General features: G+C 48.1%; 1 protein-coding gene across 3 annotated transcripts; it reads left to right on the top strand.

Annotated features, from left to right (window-relative positions):
* The first annotated feature begins 210 nt into the window (after positions 1 to 210).
* LARP4 (La ribonucleoprotein 4) lies at positions 211 to 21,855 on the top strand. Of its 3 annotated transcripts, XM_058821991.1 has the most exons (17): positions 240 to 322; positions 4,956 to 5,130; positions 5,331 to 5,478; positions 6,604 to 6,762; positions 7,083 to 7,158; positions 7,641 to 7,777; positions 8,007 to 8,110; positions 9,069 to 9,179; positions 9,554 to 9,607; positions 10,208 to 10,417; positions 10,858 to 10,961; positions 13,633 to 13,857; positions 14,535 to 14,583; positions 14,781 to 14,939; positions 15,481 to 15,608; positions 16,375 to 16,543; positions 16,800 to 21,855. In XM_058821991.1, the coding sequence occupies exons 2-17, from the start codon at positions 5,080 to 5,082 to the stop codon at positions 17,136 to 17,138; spliced, it is 2,223 nt and encodes a 740-aa protein (XP_058677974.1). In that variant the 5' UTR covers positions 240 to 322; positions 4,956 to 5,079; the 3' UTR covers positions 17,139 to 21,855. The 3 variants fall into 3 exon arrangements, with proteins under 3 accessions (XP_058677975.1, XP_058677974.1, XP_058677976.1); XM_058821992.1 differs by lacking the exon at positions 4,956 to 5,130 and having other exon boundaries at positions 211 to 322; XM_058821993.1 differs by lacking the exon at positions 4,956 to 5,130 and having other exon boundaries at positions 272 to 322; positions 5,334 to 5,478.
* The last annotated feature ends 432 nt before the right edge of the window (positions 21,856 to 22,287 follow it).

Below are 22,287 nucleotides of genomic sequence, written 5' to 3'. Positions count from 1 at the left end.
TCCACAAGGCGGCTCAAGGCCCTTCCACTCCCTCCGCGGGGGACGCCGCTTCCCCCGCGCGGGGCTGCAACCACCGCGCCCTCTGGCGGCGCCCGGTGGGGCAGCTCCTCCCCCCCCCCGCGCGGGAATGGTCCGTCCCGGCCGTGCCCCGGACGCGCTCGGTGCGCCCGGAAGAGGCGGCGGCGGCGGGCGGGGAGCGGGCGGGACGGGCCGGGCCGGGCGGCGCGGCCGGAGGCGGAGCCCGCGTGTCCCGATCGCCGCTCCGGGCACCGGGGAGCGCGGGCCCGCCGGCCGCGGCGGCACGATGCTGCTGTTCGTGGAGGTGAGGTGACGGTGCCGGGCCATGTGGCGGGAGGCGGCGGCGGGAGGCCGCGCACGCCGCGCCGGGGGAGGGGACGGGGCTGACACAGCAGATCCGGGAGCGGCGGCCGCGGGCCGGTGGGAGGGGGGGGGTCGGGGGGCGCTCTAGAAGGTTCCGCCGGGGCAGGGGGCGGGGGAGGCGCCGCCGTGACCTTCGGGTGCCGCCGCGGCCCGGCCGTGAAGGTGACGCGGGACACGCGGGGCCTCCCCGAGGCCTCCCAGGAGCGGGCCCGGCCCGGCCCCTCGACACGCGGGGCGGCCCCGCGGGGCCTGCCCCGAGCGCGGCGCCTCGTTAATTGCGTTAATTAAACACCGGGGGTGGTTTGTGGCACGGGAGGGGGCGGTTCTGCCGTTCCCCGGCGCGCCGGGTCCGGGCGGGACGAGCAGCGCGGCCCGGCCCGGCCCTGGAGGTCACCGAGGAGGGCGGGCGCCGTGTCCGCTGTGGCCCGGGATGGGGCTTCACCTGCTCACGGCCTTTCACGGGTTCGGCCAAGCGCTTTTAGCCTTTGCTGAACGAACCCGGGTGGCCGCCATAAACTTTGCACCGAGTTTTGTCCCGAAACGTGCACGGAGCAAGGAGCTACCCGGGCCGGGGGAGTCACGGGGGGAGCCGGGCGGGCGCTGGGCTGTGTCTGCGCCAGGGGTTCGGCTCGGGGGGTTCTGCCCAGAGGTTTTGTTCGGGTGATGGGGGAGATGGTGCTGGTGGGCTCACACACAAACACCAACATGTGCTCCGTGCCTAGGAACCTCTCAATAAAGCAGTTTAGGAAACACGTGCTGTTTTTTAAGTGAATCACCTCAGTTCTGAGCTGAATGTTCCTTGGTTTCGCGGGGAGGACTGAAAGTTGTCCTGAACACGGTGACAGGCCTGGAGAATTAGGGGTTGCAGTGTTCTGCTGGAAGAGGAACTGCTGAGGCTGATGGGAGGCATGAGCAGCTGCCTCATCCCAGGCTGAGCGTGGCGAGAGGCCCCGGGTGCACGAGGCAGGTTCTGGAATGTGGGGATGGAGATGTGGACGGGAGCTGGAGCAGATCAGGGAGCACATGGCTGCTGCCGTTGCTGCGGGTGGGAGCTGGAGCTCATCAGCACTTTGAGATTTTAGGGAGTCCTAAAGCACGAACTCAACTCTGATCTTTCTCTGATAGTGTTGGGAGTTCCTGTGATCTTCATTCTGGAAGCCTCAGTAATATTTAATTTTGAGTTACTGAGGAGCATATGGACTTTCTGAAGGTTTATTTTCACTGCCAGGACGGAGAACTGGAGCTCAGAGCTAGGTGTCCTGGAATGCTGCAGTTGGATGCTTGGGAGCAGCCAGCAGCTTTATCTGAGGATCTTTGGGGATGCCTGGAAAATACAGCACAGAATGTGTGGAAGTCCTGGGGTTTTCAGGGGGATTGGCTGAGTTGCTGTTGCTGTCAGTGTTTGTTTTAAACCTGCTTGAGATGTAAACGTGGTGGTTGTGCCCAGCCCTTCACCATGTGTGAGGGAGAATTGATTTTCCTTCAGCATCCTTTAGTTCCAAATCTTTGCAGTGATGGCTGTGTAAGGCTTGTGCTGTTTCATAGGTTTATGTTTGGGGCAGGCCTTTTTTCTCCCGCTAAGCCAGGATCTGTGTTAACAGTTAATATTAGGTACATTGGAATATTAATAAATACATCCAGAGAAATGGAATTGATAATGGCTGCTGGCCTCCACTCAGATGGGTATGTGCTCCTAATTCCATATATTTGTAATTTCTTGGGGAAATGGGAGTCTGTGTGTTTCAGGTGGGTGAAATGCTGCCCATGCTGTCTCCTGGTTAGAAATCCAGGACTGTGGGAAGCACTGAGTGTTGTTGGGCCTCTGGAGCAGGTCGGGCTTCCTGTGACCCCCACACTGCCCCTGTTCACACCCCTGTGACCCAGGTACCACCTTCAGACAGCACAGCTGTGCCTTGGCTTTTCCAAGGGGTGGAGGAGGTTCCCCGATGGCAAACCGTGCAGCTCCTGGTGGGAGGGATGTTGCTGTGACCACTGAAGTTACTGTGAGGTTGGGAGTTAGCAGAGCCCTGCACTGTTACCTGAAACCTGCCAGCAGCTCTGAAGGAGTTGTGTGTGTTGGTTTGACACCAACCTCTCCTTATCCAGCCTCTGAGTGTGCATCAGCTCCCCTCAGAGAGGGTGGTCACACGAGTCTGAGCCCCTCAGGGTCCCCACCTGCCTGTGCCCCAGCCAGCACAAGGCTTCTCTCAGCTGCCTCCCACAGCTTTGCTGACCTTGGGCTTTTTCCATCTGCTTACGTTTCCATTTCTGGAAAAGGGTTCGTTTCTCCCCTCACAAGTTTGGTTAAATTCTCTTCTGGATTTTTTTGCTTTGTTTCTATTTCACAGAATTTGTCTACTCTAGGAAATCTCTCACAAGATCTGAGTTAGGATTTTGGTTGCAGAATAATTTGAGTTAATATTAAAATTGGTGCTTTAAAACTCTTGAATGCCCACAATTTTGCTAACTTCATTGAATCTGGTTAAGTGTAATTTAGATGTAATTACAATAAGAAAAATATCCTTTGCCATGTTTCAGAATGAGAGTTTTCTTCAATAGCCAATTTTTAGGAGTTGCTGGAGGAATCTTTGATCCACTTTTGCTGGAAGTGGTGTGAACGAGAGGGGAAGCTGTGCTGAGGAGGAGAGCTTTGTCAGCTCGTGGATCCCAGCGAGTGTTCCCAACCTTTGTCACTCTGTAAAGCTTTAACCTCATCATGAAAGTTCCCGATAGCAGCTGGGAGGATCATGCTGCAGCCAATCCCATGGGCTCAGTGTTTGTAGCCTCAGTTAAATAAGCAAGAATTGATATTTTGGCCTTCTCTTCTGAAGAGCCGCTGGCCAGGACGGAGCGATTTTGCTCGTGGAGCGCAGCATGAATTTCCCAAAAGCTGATGTAAATTAGGGACTTTTTATCCTCTGCAGTCTGTGGGGTTTTGCTGTTAAGATGAGTGAGAGCAGGGCTGCATCCTGCTGGGCTGTCACAGCTCAGTGTTTGTAGCACAAGGGGAAGTGGCCCACGCTCTGTTCCAGGTGTGTGTCCCAGCCATTGTGTTCATCACTTCATCAGAAAGCTTTTAGTCCCAGTCACTTCCAGAAATGCAGTAACCACAACAAAGTGTTTCAGTTTCACTTTATCACATTTATTCCTGCAAATTACTTTAGGCCTGAGCTCAGTGCTAGCCTTAGAGATGTAGGTAGTGAGGCATAGTTTATTTTTAGAAAAGAATGAATCATCTCCTGGATGTGTCTTGTTTCTTTTTGCTTTGTTGAAAAGTAAGTTCAAGGAACTGCTGGCTCTGGATCTGTGAGCAGGAGCCCATGTGGGCAGGTGATGCTGCCCAGGAGTGACCAGAACTTAGTTTGGAACTGCTGAACTGCAGTGACAGCGTGTGGTTGCAGCAGGTTACTGGGTTTTGCTTTGCAGGTTTTGTTGGGGAACAGCTACTCTGAAATCTGCAAAGGGAAATACACGTGTGTCCTTTCACCCTGAACTATTTCCAGTTTCCAGCTCTGCTCCTGGGCAAAGATTAACGGGAGGGGAAGACTCTGTTGCTATGTGGATTAAATCACTTGTGCGTGGGGGGTTTGAATCTCAGCTTTGCAAAAACCGTGGTCTTTGTTTTGCTTCTCACACGGTTGTCTTGAACTTCTCCAGTTTTTGGAGGCTTCTTGTTACTGAGCTGGGGCTTGTCCTTGCAGCAAACAGCTCTGGCACGAGGTGTGACCTTGGCAGAGGAATTATCTCTAAAGCTATTGCAACTGCTTCCTTATCCTTGTGCTGTGTGTTTGAGGCCTGGTAGTGAGCCACTCCTTAACTTCAGGATGCAGGAGCCTGGCCTCCAACATGCCCAGCTAGTTTATCTGTGTGTTTGTGGATATGAGCTGGATTAATGACTTTCACCTTTTAAAGTCCAGCAAATTGCAGCAGTGAAGTGGAGCATCGTTCAGTGGCTGGAGGAACTGTAACAGCTGCTTGTGGGGTGTTGGGATATCCTGGGGGGAGAATTTTTGCAAAAGAGTAGTTTTATTCACTGCTCTGTAACTATAGTTATTATTTCTCTAGATGAAAGGAGCAAAAGCCATGTTTTTCCTCTGTGCCACTGCTGTATTGTTGGATTCCTCACCCAAAATGCCTTTGAGCAGCTCTGGGAGAGGGACCTTGAAGGATTCTTATCTTGTGCTGTGGGAATGAGTGTTTCTCTGTGTCAGGTGCCAGGCTGGAGTCTTGCAGTTCTTCTTGTCTGTTTCATTTGTAACCCTTTGACTCTAATTATGGTCCTTGTTGCCCAGGCCCAAAGTGAGCAGATCCTGTTCTCTCCCCAGCAGACTGGGATGGTGTGTAAGTTTGTCGTGGCAATTCAAAACCTTTAATCTCCTTGGTTACCAGTCTGAGGAAATCAGTAGTGTCTGTTGATGTGTGTAAGATTCCTGGGGAATGGGGTAGGACTGGGGTAAGTTCAGGAGGAATCCTGACACAGCACAGCTGATGCTTGGTTAGTACAGATGTCACTAATTTGGTTAAGTTATACAGTTTCTTCTCCTTGACATATGTTTTTTTACCTTCCTTTCTAGGAAGGGGTCTGGAGGAGGGAAAATTTCCCTTTCTGGTGAAAGGGGACTGGAGCATTATGACAGTCAAGTCTTTAAAAGCTTATGAGTTCCCAGAGTCCTTGCCGAGTAGCCGCTGCCTCCGCTGATGTTGTCGGATGTCAATAAAGAGAGGTTGAAGGCAACACTTCTCATGGAGGTAGAAACGAAATACTTGGAAAATACCAAGGATTTTCCTGTTTTCATTGATAAAAAAATCACATAGGTGCTTAATAGCTGGGTAGACACTTGAGATGTGGAACTCTAGAGACAATCACTAAATTTGCCTGTATTTCCTGGCTTGACTTCTGAGGCTCCTCTGAGTTGCTCTCACTCACCAAAGCGTTCTGCTCTCTTCAGCAGGTAACATCGAAAGGTGCTGGCTTGAACCCCAACGCAAAAGTGTGGCAAGAAGTGCCCCAGGGCAGTGCTGAGGCCGTGCCCCCCACCAATGGCACAGAGCACACGTGGCAGGAGACAGCAGCAGCCCAGGGGACTCCAGCTGAGGGTGAGGTGTTGGGACAGGGGTCGTGATATGGCCTCTCCTGGGGGGCACTTGGGGAGCTCAGCTGTGAGGAGCAACCTCTGGAAGCTCTGGACAGGAGCTGCTGTCCTTGAGTGCTGTTGGAGCAGTGTTGTGAAGGAAGATGAGGAAGCAGCAGGTGGTTTGTGAGGGTGCTGGGTCTTAGGAAGGTTTCAGGAAGGGCTCTGAGCTCTGCTGGAACAGGATTCAGGGGCCCGGTGATGACCAAGTAACGCGCTAAGAGGGAGCAGGGTGCTGAATGTGTAGAAATGGATTCATGCCATGGCTGCACTTGAGCATCCGCTGGACCCTGTGAACAGGAAAATGAGATCTGAGGGCCACCTGCAATCCTGGGGGACTGAGGTGCTGCTGAGCACTGTCAGGAGCGTTTGTTCTGGAGCAGAACAAATTTATTCTGGAGCAGAACCCTGTGCAGTACCCATGGTTACCTCCTTTCATTCAGGCCGTTCCACTGCAGTCCCATTCCCATCCTTGCCACACAGGCAGTGTAAACTAAAGATTCAACTGGTTTCACTTGTCTGGCTCAGACTCGATCCAGGGTGTAGCTGAGGTGACTCAAAGCATGGCAGAGGATGCAGAAGATTCCCTGCAAAATGGTTTAGTAAAAGTTAGGGATAAAGAAGAGAACATTCAGCTTGCATGGCCTTGTCAAAGGTTTCTGGTAAGTCAGCAGAAGTGAGGAGAGAGCGCTGGGTTTGTGCTTTGCCTGACAGAAACTCATTTGTCTCTTCATAACAAAGTGAAGCAATTGAGGCAGTGTAAGCAATTTTCATCCTTTGTTTTTAGCAACCTCACTTAAATATTTTAAATTTCACGTGGAAGGACTGGTTTTTAGATTCTGTGCCACTTTGGGGATCAATTTCAGGATCCTTTATTTACTTTTATTTGCTTTTCCCTGAGAGCCTGGTGCAAACCAGATCTTCCTGAAATTGGAGAGGTAAAAGTTCTATCCAACCCAAAGTCTAAGAAATACAGGCTAAGGTTAGACACTCTGAGGTACAGCTTTCTTGAGTATTTGTGTTAATGTTGGTAGCCAGAATTTTTCAGAGGGAAATGTGCTGAAGCTGACAGGAGTTTTCCTGCTGCCAGGTAACATAGAGATCTCAGAGGACAGCTGCAAGCAGTATGAAGTGATGTATTCCCCGTCCTGTGAAGCCACAAGGAATGGCACAGGAGTTGATGAGGCGTCAGCAAATGGAATTGTCCTGGCGACTGAAGATCTGGGATACCAAATCTATGAAGTGTCTGGTGAGTGTTAAAAGTTCAGATGCTGCTGTCAGTGTCCGTAACCCCCCTGGAGCTGCTCTAAGTGTGCTGCGACTAAGCTGGAGCTCTGACATGTCCGTGTGTACCCAAGAAGCTCCAGTATGGCCTCAACACGTGGCCAAACAAGTGCAAAGTGGGATCAGAGTCATTTTGAGACAGTGGTGTCTGGGGTCTTTAACCATCTTGGATGAGCTTTGCCTCTTCCCAGAGGGATTTATTCTTGTATTCTGCAATGAGATGTGTCCTTGCTTGGTCTTGTTGCCATAAAAGTGGGAGCTGATGGTGGATGTGGTCCCTTTCAGGTGATGGCAGCTCCACTGTGTCTACAGAAGATATCAGAGAATGTTTGAGAAAACAGCTTGAATTCTGCTTCTCTCGGTAAGTGCAGTGGTATAAACCCTTTATTAAATAATCTTTGGCAAATATCCCTCTTCTTGGCTTGATATGTACCATCATCCTGATAAAAACACAAACCAAGATTTGCTGATGTGCTGTAGAAGCCCTGTGGCACCTTCCAGCTGTTTCAGTCCTGTCTGTGCAGCTCTGTCCTTGGATGAGGATCACTTTGTGCTCCACAGTCATAAGATGTTGAGATTATGTCCTGTGTGGTACCAGAAGTCTTTTTGGCAGACCTTTTTTGCAGACAAATGTGTAGGGCACTAGAACTTCATTAAGTTTTTAAAATTATCTTACTCTGCTTTGTGTTGATTTGCTGGGATTTCTTCCAGGAGAGAAAACCTGAGGGTGTTTTGGTTGTGAATGGTACTGGTGAATATTTATTTAAGCCTATAGTTATCCTCTTGTTTTGAGTTTTCTCTAAGTTCAGGACTTTATTAAATAATAATTTTATATCTTTTTAGAGAGAATCTTTCAAAGGATCTCTACTTGATGTCTCAGATGGACAGTGATCAGTTTGTTCCAATATGGACAATTGCCAACATGGAAGGGATTAAGAAGCTGACAACGGACATGGACCTTATTCTTGAAGTTTTGAGATGTAAGTCTGGGAATTTGATATTTGTATCAGTAGCACAAAGAATCCTTCCATGCTTCAGAGAGATACTGCAGTCTCTGAGCTGGTTATGGTTTGTTGTTCTGGTAAATGGTGACAGGAGCTTTATTGAGTAGGAAGCTCATCCAAACTCCTGAATTCTCATTCTTTGTTCCAAAGTCCATGAGAGAGTCTGCTACTGCTGAGATGTCCAAATTTTGTACTTTATTTTCAGCTTCTCCTATGGTACAAGTGGATGAAAGGGGGGAGAAAGTCAGACCAAACCACAAACGATGCATTATCATTCTCCGTGAGATCCCCGAAACTACACCTATAGAGGTAAATCAGGAGAAAGGAAATAAGTAACTTGCACTGGTTTTGGAAGGTGTTTTCAACAGGGCTTCAAAGAGCACCAGGGAAAGGTCAGCTGGTGTTTAATTGGATTAAACACGGATATTTTTCTTCTAGACCACATCAGTAACTTTTTCCGCTTGGGTGCAGTGTCAAAATATCCAAAACAAAAACTTATTGTTATTATCCCTTCCCATTATTTACTACTATATTTAAACCTTCTTAAGTAAACTTTTTTTCCCCCAAAGCTGAGCTAGCTTGGCTTTTCTGGAAGGAAGTTTGAACTGGTTTCTTTTCAGATCCAAAAATAAAACAGTCCAGGGCATAGCTTGGAATTCAGGCTAAATTTTTGTCACAGCAATAACTTTACTTGAAGTCAGACAGTTGTTTTGGCAGCAAGAAATGTTGCTAAACATTTCTCATTCATTGAGCCCCAGCATGAGCTGAGCTCATTATGCCCGAGGAGGGAGGATAATAAAATTCCTCCTGATACTTGGCAAACAGAATGATTTAGTTCTTTGTTTTTTAAAGTTGTAATACATGGTGTTAGTCTACCAGCATTTTTAATGAGTTCTTTTAATGCAAACTCTGAGCAGCTGCTTGTCCTATTCTTTACAATCTGATTATTGCAAAGCTGTCAGGTCGCCTTGACTCAGAAATATTTCATGGAATCATTGTTGTCTCCATGACTCTGCTGATCTAAAGCCACACTTTTCCTACCTGTTTCATATGAAAGTATCACCAGGTCTACACAGATCTTGATTTTCTTACAGCTGTGGTTGCTCTGTTTTATCTTGGGGAGCCCAGGAGGCTGAAGTAGGAATTGTGGTAGAGGGTAATTTGGTCAGGGGAATAAGAAAACATCCCTGGTCAGGGGAGAGCAGCAGCTGAGGAGCTGGAGCATAAACTTGGGTCACTTACAAGGACCCTGAACTTGTCTCCCCAGGAGGTGAAGGCTCTGTTCAAGAATGAGAACTGCCCCAAGGTGATAAGCTGTGAGTTTGCTCACAACAACAACTGGTACGTTACATTCCAGTCCGACACCGACGCCCAGCAGGTAAGGCTGCCTTCCTCTGGCACCCCAGCTTTAATCCTGCCCCATGCTCAGGGAAAGTGCACTTGTGCTTCCTGCAGCTAAAAGAAATATTTATTTACTGATCCCCTCTTTGTTGTTCTAAGAGATTACTGGCAGATTCTGGTTAATAAGACCAAAGGTGAGAGATTGTGGGGTTATAATTCCCTTGCCTGGCTCTTGCCTTGGCATTCTCTGGCCATGACTGGCACTAGAGTCCTGAATTTAAAGTGTTAATGAATTTAGCTGGGCTGACAGGGAAGCACATGACTGCACATTTGTGTTAAATCATGGAACATCCTTTGGGAAGTACAACTTGATCAAGATATTCTAATGTTGATTTTTTTTTGTATCTGCAGGCATTCAAATACTTAAGGGAAGAAGTGAAAACCTTTCAGGGCAAGCCAGTAATGGTGAGGCTGCTTTAGCTGCTGTTTCTGTTGGGATTGCATTGTGTTGTTTCTGTTTGGATGATGGTGACCATTTGTGGGGGGTGATCCAAGGACTCAGCAGTGGGATAGTCCATAACTCTGGCTCTGGAGGCTGAGACTGAACGAGGTCATGGGGAGCTCTGACAAATTACAGTTCAAGTGGCTGCTGGTTACTCACAGCACTGCTTCCCAGGGGGGGTGAAATACATTCCTGTGCTGGCTTCCCTTCTCCACTTGCCCCAGAATCTGGGTTTGCAGAGCTCAGGAGAGGGATTCCTGCCACTGTGAGCCTTGAGTTGGCTGCTGCACAAAGCAGGCTGGAGCAAATTGCATGGATTGTGAGAGGAGCTGTCACGATTGGAGTCTGGACAGTTCCTGCATTTATCTTCAGTTTTACAGATCACCCAGCTAAAGCAACATGTGTCCTTCCCCTTATCATGCTGTGGGATTATGAGCTGGAATGATTTTATCAGTTTTTATTCATAAACAGTAATGAACCTTCACATCCCTCCAGCAGGCAAGAAAGATTCCACGTTCTCCTTTTCTCCCAGCTGACACCTGGTGTGATTTGCTGTCTTGCAGGCCAGGATAAAAGCCATCAACACGTTTTTTGCTAAGAATGGTTACCGGGTGGTGGATTCCAGTGTGTATCCCCAGCCCGTGCAGACCCAAGCCCAGTTTGCCTCCCCCCTGTTTATGCAGCCTGTATATAGCCCTCAGCAGTACTCCATTTACAGCATCGTGCCTCAGACGTGGTCTCCAAATCCTGCACCTTACTTTGAGACACCACTGGTGAGTAACAGCTGAGAAGGGGAGGAGCCCAGCCCATCAGGGGGAATTTGGTTAATAATCCCTAGGGTGAGGGGGTGTTCCAGGTTTCTTGGTCAGATCCTTCTGTTTTGTGACATGTCCTGATAAAGCAACGCTGTCAGAGGAGCTGCCAGTCTCACCATTGGCTGCCACGTATTTCAAGGAATTTTGGTGTGAAATTTCATTATTCTGCAGCTTGTATTACTGGAAGAGCCCACAGCTTTTCCAGGAATGGGGGAACTCTGCTGAAGCAGATGCAGACTGTGAACCTGTGGGGATTTGGCTGGAGTAGTGAATTCCCACCACAGTAGATGCTGTAGCCCAGTGTGAAATTACAGCCATGAGTAACTGCTGAAGCTGATCATGAATCTGCAAACCTTCTCTTTGTAGCTCAGCCACTGAGACTGTTGTGTCTGTTGCAGGCCCCGTTTCCCAACGGTGGATTTGTGAATGGCTTTAATACACCAGGATCATATAAAACAAATGCTGCTTCTCTGAGTATAGGTCGCCCATTCCACAGGAATCGGTAAGAGAGGTCTGCCAGGGGTTTGCTCCTGCAAAACTTGCACTGCTGAGATCCTCAAGTGTTCCTTGCATGCCCCATGCAGTGTGATGGGACCACATTATTTATTTTGTTTCATCAAATGAGTGATGTTTTTTAACTTTACTAAAAAAATGAAGTAGAAGGTGGCAGCTTAAGAGCCTAAAATAATGGACACAGTGCTGTAGAGAGCCAAGGCAACTCCTTTAAAAGCCTCAGAGGAATTTTGCAGACAAATAACTTCCTCCTCAGGTCATACTTGTAATTATGTTTGTTATACACAGATTATAAACTCCTGCAGCACAACATAAGCCTTCCTGCTGGGATCAGCCTTGTGGAGCTGCTGGTTCCTGCAGTGGGAGTTGCTTGTCCTGATTGCTGCGTCCAACTGCTCGATGCTGGGGCTGTTCCTGTAATTTATTTGCTTTGTCCCCATCTTTCCTGAGAGCTGTAAGGACTTAGCTCAGACACAAACACTGGGGAGGAGGAAACGCTTTGTATTGCTGGAGCAATTGCTCTGTGAACACAACGGAGTAGTAACCTGTGTGTGGGGGTGGGAGTTTGTGTGCAGCACTGGGCTGGGATCATGGGAATTGCTATTGGTATTGTTAGAGAGATCAGTCAACAACTGCCAGGGCTGTGAGTGGGTTTGTGGTGCAGTTCAGGTCTGTGGCTCTTGGCAGAAGGGGAACTTCAAGCTTTGGTGTGTGGTGACTCAGCAGAGTCTTAACCCAGACTGTGGAACTGGGAGCGTGACTGCCTGGAACATGGAGCAGCTGCTCCAATTGCAGCTGCTCAGCTTCAAACTCACATCTTGACAAAGGTGGTTTGGCTTTTTTTTTTTTTTTTGCTTTAAATTGTGCACAATCTTAAAATCTGTAAAGCTCTCAGGTATATGGGCCCTCATGGAAGCACAGATGCTGCAGCTGTGCAAGAACTGTGGCATCCAAGTGCTAGCACCTTGAAATGCCTCCTTGTACATCACATCTGCATAACCCCAAGCTTTTAAAATCCTGGTTATGTAAAGGCTTCAGTTTGTAAGATTGGGGTGCTTGAGGTGGCAGCTTTTAGGGTCAGTGTGTGCAGGTCCTGGCAGCCCAGTGATGATCAAGTATCGCGCTAAGAGAGAACAGGTCACAGTTGGGGCTGGGCAGCCTGTGCTCCCTGCTTGTCCTTCCTCCTGCTCTTCCTTCCTTCTGCTCTCACATCATTTCTCCTCTTCTCTGCTCTTTTTTTCCTCTCCTTTATTTTTCCTTGTCTTTTCTGCTTTGCTCTTCTGCCCAGACAAGGCTGTGGCCTTCTCAATGACGGTTAAGATTATGAGATCTGAGGGCTGAACAGTGACTTTAGAATGTGCCATTTTGAGAACAACTTGGATGAAATGGCAGAGTTCAGTTGACTTTGCTCCACCTTCTCCCTGTGGTTGTTGCTGATGGGAAACTAAAACTTTACTGGGCCCTTAAATCTGGTTCTTGAAGCTGGGAAGTGTGAATTCATCTCTGTTCAGCAAATCTCCTCTTGACCTGCAGAACAGCTTGTTTGGAGAGTTCATCCAGCTGCTGCTTTTGGGTTTCTGTCCTGGCCCATTAAACCTGATTTGTTTTGTGGTACAGACAGTTAATAGTTAACTGCTGGAGTTTTCTCTGTAGCTAAACATTTGTTTAAGCCACTCGTATTTATTTTGTGCTGATTTGTTGCAACATCCTTGTGGGAAAGGGAGATGGAGGAATTGTACTTTGGCTGGCACTAGGAGAGTTTCTTCTGATTTCATGGAATGTTATAATGAGATTGTTTAAAAACAGCAAGTGTGCAAAATCCTCCTGCTGCCCTTAAATTATGAGATGTGCAGAGTTTACCAAAGGAGAGAGAATTTGGGTTCTTTGATCAGTGCTGCATGGAAAACCAGTGAGGGGCAAAAGTAGAAAATAGTTGAAGACACCTAAATGCTGCTCCAGAAAAATGTTCCATATTGTGCTGGAACTGAGTTTTTCTGGAGAGTTCTGCATTTAAGACCCTGAGCCTGAACTTGCAGCAGTACTGAGAGTGCAGAGCTGTGTCTGTGCTCAAAGGAACCACAGCTTTAAAGCTGAATAATCAGTAACAGGGTGGAACATTTGTGGGTTGGGAGCTGCAGAGTCAGTGCTGGGGGTTTGGGAATGGGAGCAGCCAGGCTGAGCCTGGCCATGCATGGTAGGGCTCAGCTGCCCTGGCCTGATCTGCCATGTTCAGTCACTCCTGGCCTTGTGTCTCAGTTCAGTCTGTTTGCCTGTGGCCAGATCAGTGTGTTCCTTGGCCTTGGCTTGTTTCTCCAGCTCCATTTCCAATGCCCTGTGCCAGTGCTGCAGGCCCAGATGGAGGAAAAATTCCTCTTCGGGTTCTTCTGGCTCTTCTGCGACCCCTGGATTTTGGGGTTTTATTTCCCCTCTCGGGTATCTTTTGGGCAGCGATCTCAAAGAGGAATTCTGCTGCTTGCTGGCCTGCTTTTCTTGTAGCTGTGAATCAGCTGCAGTTGGTGGTGGCTCTGCTGTGGTTCCTCAGTTTGGGTGTCCCACAGCTCCTGCCCTGCTGTGGTTCCTCAGCACGGGGGTCCCACAGCTCCTGCCCTGCTGTGGTTCCTCAGTTTGGGTGTCCCACAGCTCCCACTCTGTCCCTGCAGGGTCAAGCCCCATTTCCGCTCGTCCAGCAGCTCGGAGCACCCGGAGGGGCCGCCCGGCGCCGGGGCCCTGCCCATGGGGGACCTGAGCAGAACCAGCTCCAGGAATTTTGTCATGGAGCGCCACAACAGCTCATTAACGGGGCACCAAGACCAAGGGTATTCCCAGAAGGATTCTCCCATGGCACAGCTGGAGCAGAACGGCGATTACGGCGTCGGCAGGGGCAGGTAAAGGCTGTGTCCTGTGTGTCACACTGGAACTTGGCTTGTGTGAGCCAAAGATATCAACCATCAGCACAAAATATATTTCTGTAAGGAGCAGCCACGAGAAAACTGATGCTTAAGTAAATCAAGAGCAGTAAATGCTGACCTGGGGGCAGGAGTGGTTCCAGCTTCACTCTCCAGCTGGTAGTTACTCTGACAAACAGCTGGCTGTAAGACAGTGAGGTGTCTTTATTTTAAAGTAACTGATTTGTTTCCTGAATTAAAACAGATGCTGAAGTAAAGTTGGCATCTGTATTGCTGTAAATAATAAGTGAATCCTCAGTTGGGAATTTGATGCTCCTCAGTATTTTAAGATTAACTGTTTTTATCTCTTTGTAACTCAGGGTTTAGACACTTGAAAGAGCAGCTCAGTGAGAAATCGGACTAAGAAGTTTATTACTATAAAATAATTGTCCCTGTGCTCGGTCAGATGCTCATGCGGGGAGCTGAGAAAGAGGAGCTGTTCCCATATTGATTCTTTTCCAACTTCTTCCAAAGCTGGAACTTTGGCCCCTTGTGAGGAGGGAGAACATCCCAGAGCCATGTGTGAGAGGGCTCAGCAGGCAGCTGTGCTGCCCTCATGCAGAGCAGTGCCCACTGCAGCTGGCTGCAGGCACTGACTGCTGTTCTTGTCTTTAAAGGAGGAACGTGTTCAGAGGTCGCAGGAGACGGGAGGACGACCGGGTTTCAGTAAGTTCTGCTTCCCTTTTTTGCACGAGTCACACAAAGTGCAGAGTGTTGGCTTCCCAGTTACTGAATGAATGGCAGAGTCCTTAAATCCTCAGATTACATTGGGGTTTACAGTTGTCTAGGAAGTTCCTGACACTTGCTCAGGGCTTTCACTGCTCAGTGTTACAACTCTAGTAACTTGTGTTTTCCCTCTCCAGAGACCTCAGCCTTCAGCAGAAACAAAGACTCAGACACCAAAGTTTGACTTGCTTGCATCCAATTTCCCACCTCTGCCTGGCAGCACAGCAAAAATCCTGGGAGAGCCTGTGCTGGAGAGCAGGATGTCCGACGTCGTTAAAGGAGTCTGCAAAGAGAAGGTGCCTGGTCCTGTCTCTGTACTCACATGTGCATATCTGGGTGCTGGGACTCCCTTTTCCCTGTTAAAGGCTTGGTTTGTTAGAGCCACGTATTCAGTGCTTTAATCCCAGACCTCATAGTGCATTGTCCCTTTCTTCTCTGAGGGAATGCAGCTAGGGCTGATGCAGTTATGCTGTTGTAAACTGAGTGGTGTTTAGAAATAAAGTGGGCAAAGGAGGAATGTTGGCTCTTGGAGTAGGAACAATTTAGTGAAGTGTGGGCAAGGGATTTTGCCAGATTAATCCCTTCTTTGAGCTGGTAGGACTAAGCACTGACATTCTGGATGACCTAGCCTTAGTTCTGGTTTTACCCACTGCTTGTTTTGCCCATATAAGGAGGTATTGCTTTAGAGGTGATGATCCAAAAGAAGTAAAATTCCTATCATCAGGACTTGAGCAGCCTTTGGGACTACCCCACTTTTCAGATGTCTTACAGTGCCATATTGTGGAGCAATTTGAGAATTGTTCTGTATTTTGCAACTTTTGCTCTGTGTCTTTGCAGGAAAGCAAAGACTCCCTGTGCCCCTGCCCTGCTCCTGCTCCTGCTCCAGAAGAACAAACGCCCAGCACTGCCCAACCACCCGTGCCCAGCGTGAGCTCCCCGAGCCAGACTGAGCCTGTGGTGCTGAGGTATGCAGAGAACATGGGCACACCATGGAATCCTGGAGTGTCCTGAGCTGGAAGGGACCCCAAGGATCATCCAGTGCAGCTCCTGGCCCTGCACAGACACCCCAACAATCCCACCCTGAGCATCCCTGGAGCAGCTCCTGCAGCTCTGGCAGCCTCAGGGCTGTGCCCATTCCCTGGGCAGCCTGGGCAGTGCCCAGCACCCTCTGGCACAAGAATCCTCTCCTGATTTCCCTGCCCTGGCAGAGCTGCAGTGGTTCCCTGGTGTCCTGTCCCTGGTCACAGGGAGCAGAGATGGGAGCTGCCCCTCGGGATGAAGCTGCAGCCCCCACGGAGTCTCCTCTCAGTCTCTTGTCCAGCTGAACAGACCCAGAGCCCTCAGCCACTCCTCTAGACCCTCCTGACCCCCTGATCCTGCTTTGGACCCTCTCCAACATCTTCAGATCTTCTTGATAATGTGGTGCCCAAACTGCCCCTAGGACTGGAGTGAGGCCACCCCAGTGCAGAAGAGTGGGACAATCCCCTTCCTCACCTGTCTGGCAGTGCTGGAACTGATGCCCCTAGAGCCTGGTGACCCATGTGCATGTTCTAGCAAAGTCTCCCACCAGTGTCTGGCAGTAATGTTGGGTGGTATCATCTCCAGAGGCCACCAGATCATGGTGGGGATGGCTGTGCTGTTCTGTTCTGTGCTTTGACTTCAAAAAAAGGAAATAATCTCTGAAACCTGAGTGTTGATAGGTTTTAATTCGAATTGTTGTTGGTTTATCAGCACGGTTCAGCCAGAGAGCAAACCAGAGGAAGTGTCTGCTCCAAAGGACGTGGCCAGCCCAGCTTCTCCGCCGGCATCCGTCGGTCCCATCAGTGCTGCAAAGCCACCGAGGACAAACACCTCCTCACCTTCTGCTCAAGCAAGTGCAGCTCCTGCTCTGTCAACACAGGTAAGGCCCAGAGCAGGGATTGGGAATGACACAGGGGGCTTGCTCCAGGTTGTGCAGCTGATGGTGCTCCAGATTGAGCTGGTGGTGCTCCAGGTTGTGCAGCTGGTGGTGCTCCAGGATGAGCTGATGGTGCACCTGGGAGCTCCCCTCTGCTCGCTGTGTGTGTGTTGCTGCTGTTGTATCCTGGCTTCATGCCTGGCCTGGGCTGGGAGGTGGCTCTGGTGCATAAACCTCTCTCTTCTCCTTGCTCCCAAAGGAGCCTCGCAAGCTCAGCTATGCTGAAGTTTGCCAGAAGCCCCCAAAGGAGCCCCCTGCAGTCCCCGTGCAGCCTCTGAGGGAGCACCGCACCAACATCGTGGCCCCTGCCAAGAGCGAAGAGAACGGTACGGCGGAGAAGGCTCCGGAGAAGGCTCCTCACGAGAGGCCCGAGGGGAGAATGAAGGATTTCTGCGGCTTCCGCGGCAGCGGAGCTCCCAGGGGAGCTGCTGCCAAAATCAGGGAACAGAGGCGCCAGTTTGGACGCAGATCTTCGCCTCAGGGAGCGCCGCGCCGCGCGGGCAAGGAGCAGTTCGTGCCACCCCGGTCACCAAAGTAACGCTGGGCCAGCCAATGATTCTCTGTTTCACTTGAGCTGTGGACTAAAGAGCAGCAGAGAGACTGAGGAGGAGGGAAGGATTCGGGGAGTATTGAACTGGAGCGTGGCTTGTGTGGAGAAGTTGTGGAGGGTCCCAAAATTCATCTCTAGAAGTGATTTCACAAATGCTGGAGGATTCCAATCACTATAAATATAGAGATTATAATTTTTGTAATTTTGTTTTTAATTTGCAGAGGGTTTCCTGCTTGAAATCAGCTTTGGGATTGTGAAAGTAGCGTTTTGACAAAGTGAAAGGATATGAGTTGACAAATTAACCTGTCCCTCGGTGTAGGAGGCAAAGGATAAGAGAATATTATTTTTGGAAAATGAGCATTTCTGTAAAATTAGAACTTTTTTTAACCTATTTAACGTTTGGCTTGTGGGCTGGTGTGTCTGCCATGGATGGCCTGGCATTGCAGAGGCCTCTGCAGCAGCATGAGCGGAGCGAGTGCAGCCAGACCTGTTGTCATCACTTAGTCACTGATGATGAAAACTGAATGTACTGCTGTAGTGTAACCCATGTGTTTCCAGCTTGAAGTAGAGTCTCTTGACCTTACTAATATTTCATTCAGCAAGCTTTTTAAGGTATAAGTTTTGCAGGATACTGGATTGTAGATGAGAGTGTGTGGACAGCAGAAATTGTCTCGTAGACGCAGTGGAAGGAGGCAAAGGGAGCATGTGAGAATCTTTATTATGCCCTTTTTGCTCGCCTCCTTTTGAGGGCAGCTCCTTAGGTTTGGGGTTTTGTTTGTTTGCTTTTTCCCTCTCTTGTTACTTTCTCTAATTTCTTTATTACAGACTTTAGTGCATTTTTCTTGGTGTGTTTTCCTGAGGCAGCCCCAGGGTAGGATGGGCAGGTGGTGTTACCTGCACAGGTAAGGAGCCTGGAATTCCAGCTGCAGATGCTGAATTCTGCCTTGCAGGTGGGAACTCTGGGCACTCTCTGTCATCTCTGGATGACTGGGCAGCAAACCAGAGCTGTGGCTGGGTTTTCTCTGTGCTGACTCTGGAATAGGCTGTTGGCTGCTGTATTGCCAGAAATCAGGGTTTAGGCTCCTGGGAACTCGTTGTTTACAGCTGATGTCATAGCAACTGACTCTTTTTAACTGTTTAAAGTGGAACTAAAGATGCAGAGTTAAGGAAATCCCCTCTGGAGCAGTGGCTCCTTGCCAGCTGTGTGCTGACTGAATTTGCAACACTATTGTGCAGTAAGTGGTTAAGTTTCAGGGTGATTAATGACCGAAATAGGAACATTCAGCGCATTAATCTGCCAAAATCAGCATACCAGGGTTCAAAGTTCTGTATAAAGCGTTAGGGAAAAGTAGCTTCCAGCAGTAAGAATCACATCTTTATTTTTTCCTCTTTTTTTTTTTAGTGAATAGCAAGTGTACAAATTTAAAGTTGTAAGTTGTGAACACTGGAAAACTCAATTGTGATATATTCCATAACCATCTTAGTAATATATGCTCGTGTTGCCATAGAATGAATGTAAGTGGCAGTTAAAATAACTGTGAAATTTTTCATCTTCTGATTTCTTAGCCAGATAACCCTTGGCGACTTGGGCCTCAGTAGGAATTCTCTATCAACTGCTTGGAGAACACTCATATCTATTTTTATAAATATATATATAATGCCAGAGTTGTCATTTCTCTAACTTATTATTCAGCTTGGCAATTGCTTTGAGTTGATTCATAACACAGTATAATGTATTTATGCAGTTAACTGTTCATTTCTAGGCATGTTACAAAAGAGAGAGTCAGAGAATCACCGAATGGGCTGACTTGGAAGGGACCCATCAGGATCATGGAGTCCCAACTCCTGGCCCTGCCCAGACACCCCAAAATCCCACCCTGTGCCTGAGAGCATTGTCTGGATGCTTCTTGAGATCAGACAGGCTTGGAGCTGTGACCCCCTTCACCTGGGGAGCCTCTTCAGTGCCCCACACCCCTCTGGGAAAGGATTTTTTCCTATCTCCCACCTCAACCTTCCCCAGCTCAGCTTCCTGCCATTTCCTCGGGTCCTGAAGTATGTATACATATATATATATATATATATATATATATATGTATGTATATATAAACCCTAAAATCACTATTCACTTTGAAACTACCTGTACTGGGTTTGGGAGGTTTTTTTTTTTTTTAATTTAGTGAAAAAAAAAAATCGTTGATCACATCCACAGTTAGGGATCCTTACAGACCCTTCTCCATTTATTTTGATGATGCTACTCTTGTTGGAACAATAGGCAAGTTTAAATATTTAGTGTCAAAGTCCTGAAATGCAGTGAATGCGAAGTTGAATTAGTTTTAAAGGCTCTAAACGATTCCTGCAGCCAAACTGGAACAAAACAAGCCTGTAGGGTGGTTCGTGAGTGTTCAGGGGAGTTGTGTTCTGGGACGTTGAGGCAGCGTTGGGATCTGACAGCTTTGGCTGTTTGGAGGAGGAATTGAGAGGAAAAGGGGCTGGGAAAAAATTCCCTGATCCAGTGTCAGTGACTTGCTTGTGCTGCGAGGACCTGAGTGGTGAAATGGAGCTTTGAGGGAAAACCCAACCAGCTGTGGCTTCATCTTCCTCGTGGGGTGTGGGAAGGGGGTGCTCTGTGGTCCTGGGGTGTCCCAGCAGCAGCAGCTCCTGCCTTGTGTGCAGGGGATGCAGGTCAGGCTGTAGCTGTTGGCTTTTCCCAGCATATCCAAACTTCCCTCAGCTTAGGGCACTTGGAACGATGAATTTCACACCTGCATGCAAGGATTTCACGTTCCTTCCTGCATGCAAGGATTTCATGTTTCAAATTCCACCATTTCCAGCTGTGGTTCGGGGTTTGGGGGTTTTTTTTTGTTTTTTTTTTTTTTTGCTTTCTATTCTTTTCTGTGCAGGGGGAAATTCCCAGTTGGATACAGAGGCTGTGAAGCTGTGTTGGGGTGGGAGTTCTCCTCAGCACTGGGACCTGGCAGGGACTGGCTTTGCCTTTTCCTCTCATGCTGGGCTGGGAGGGATCTTGCAGCAGTTTATCCTTTGGGCAGACTGGGGAAACTGGGACAGAGGGGTGGTTTGGAACCAGACCCAAGCTCCTGGATTCACCTGGCTCCAGGTGCTCTCCAAGTGCCCAGAGCTCTCCTGTTCCCTCTGGGGTTACCCTCGCGGGATACAGACTGTCCTGCTCTGCTGATGTTGAATACCAGGAGGTGCAAATCACACCTAACTTTCAGTTTTAGGAACTGTGACTTGTTTTCAGAGTTGTTGACTTCTGTTTGGGACAGAAATACACTTCCCAGTTCAGGTCTTTTCCAAATTACTGCGTGTGGAAAAGATTGGGGCACTCTCTCGTGCTTCTGCTGGGGAGTGAAAAGAAGACATTCTTTGCATGTGATAGTAAAACTAAAAGTGCAAAAAGTTTTGTTTATTTTGATTTCTAACATTAAGTTAGTTTTATAGTATCTTACATTCCTGCTCTTGTTGTTTTGTTGGTTTTTTTGTTTTTCTTTAATTAGCCTGGCACAGTATGATGGTGCAGTTTTAGCTGTAGGAAAAAAAAAAAGTAACCCACTATTAACCAGAAGAGAAAGATGATACTGTGGCAGATCAGTAGCAAATAAGTGACTTAATCAATGCTTTACTGTAGTTAAATAGCTATGGCCTTACTACTTTGTCAATATCAGCTTAATTGTCTTGAAACTGTCTGCGATTTTTACTGTTCCCAGGTTGAGTTTACCTGGGCTGAGATATCTGGTATGTACAGATGATATTTTAAATTTGTAAAATGCACCATTGTATTACAGATGATGCAACAGAAATGCACTTCGGGGGGAAATGGCTTCTGATGAGTTTTTTTGTAAATCCTTGATTACTACAGATATGCAATAGAGTTTTTGTTTCTAATTTTGATATTTCCTTCTGAAACGTAAGATTGTTGCCATTAATCTGAATGATTTATCATGCTCTTCTTTGCGTGTATATATTCCATATAGTCTGAGCTTCCTTTAGGATGGTACATAATTTTGGGTTGTTGTAGTATTTTAGTTGGCTCTTCTCTTCAGTGCCTTTAGCTCAGGCACTTCAAGAGGTTCATTGAGTCTGTTTTTAATGTACAGTTGGGAGGACTTGAAATGGAGTTAAAGCAACTTATTTCTGAAAAAGAAAATCCATCTGCAAACTAACCTGTAACAACTTTAAAATTTTATATTTAAGAACCAGATGTTTATTTTTATGGAACTTCAGTTATGGATACAGTTTCCAAAAAAATGCAACTTCAAATGTAAACAGACTGTGCATAAATGGGTTTTGTTCTAATTTTTATAGAATACAAAATATTCAGATAATATATTGAGCTCGAGTTACTACAGACATCTTGTTCCTCCCAGATGAATCCAGCTTCCCCTTGGCATTGACGATCTCTCTTCAAAGTGGTAGGAAAGGAGAAAAAAGCAACTTATCTGGCTCTTAGACTGTCTGTTCTGGTTTATTCCTGTTGTCAAAATGTCCAAAACAAAATTTGTGTAAAGTAGGTTCATGCTTTAAGTGTTCAAATGATAATACATGTATTTGTATTTGTTTTTGACATTGCCAAGGTGCTATGGGAAATTGAAATAACAGTTAGAAAAATAAAGCTGATTTAAAAGAGAAAAAAAACCCACCAAAAAAAAAAAAAAAAAAAAAGAAAACAAACCAAAAAAAAAAAAGAAAAAAAACCCTTAAACCACAATTGCCTCAGTTGTTACTTGTGTCTGTTGCGGGTGAAATGTTTTTAGTGCAGGTGCTGGTGGTGGGGTCCTGAGAATGGGGGTGAAGGGGGGAACGGGGGAAGGAGCAGGAGCAGAACCAGGGCTGGGGATGGGCCTGGAGCAGAACCGGGAACGGGGTCTGGGGGCTGCTCCTGGAGCAGGGACGGGCGACAGGACCAGAACCGGGCATTGGGAATAGAACCGGGACTGGGGACGGGAGTGGAACGGGTCCTGGGACCAGGGACTGGAATCGGCAGCGGGAACAGAACCAAGATTGGTGAAGGGGCCCGGCAGCAGAACCAGGACAGGAAATGGGCTGGTGGCAGAACTGGGACCGGGGATCGGGAGCAGAACCGGGGATGGGGAGTGGGCCCAAGACTGGGAGCAGGACC

Source organism: Ammospiza caudacuta, chromosome 31 (assembly GCF_027887145.1).
Source record: "Ammospiza caudacuta isolate bAmmCau1 chromosome 31, bAmmCau1.pri, whole genome shotgun sequence".
Lineage (NCBI taxonomy): Eukaryota > Metazoa > Chordata > Aves > Passeriformes > Passerellidae > Ammospiza > Ammospiza caudacuta.
Note: the sequence above shows the minus strand (reverse complement) of the source record. Positions and strands in the feature narration are given on the sequence as shown.

Bases quoted from the DNA above. Each gene is read 5' to 3' on its own strand.
- LARP4 (XM_058821991.1), top strand. From the start codon at position 5,080: ATGTTGTCGGATGTCAATAAAGAGAGGTTGAAGGCAACACTTCTCATG. The intron at 10,962-13,632 runs GTAAGAGAGGTC...CTGTCCCTGCAG, and splicing joins CGCCCATTCCACAGGAATCG to GGTCAAGCCCCATTTCCGCT. The intron at 14,584-14,780 runs GTAAGTTCTGCT...TTCCCTCTCCAG, and splicing joins GGGAGGACGACCGGGTTTCA to AGACCTCAGCCTTCAGCAGA.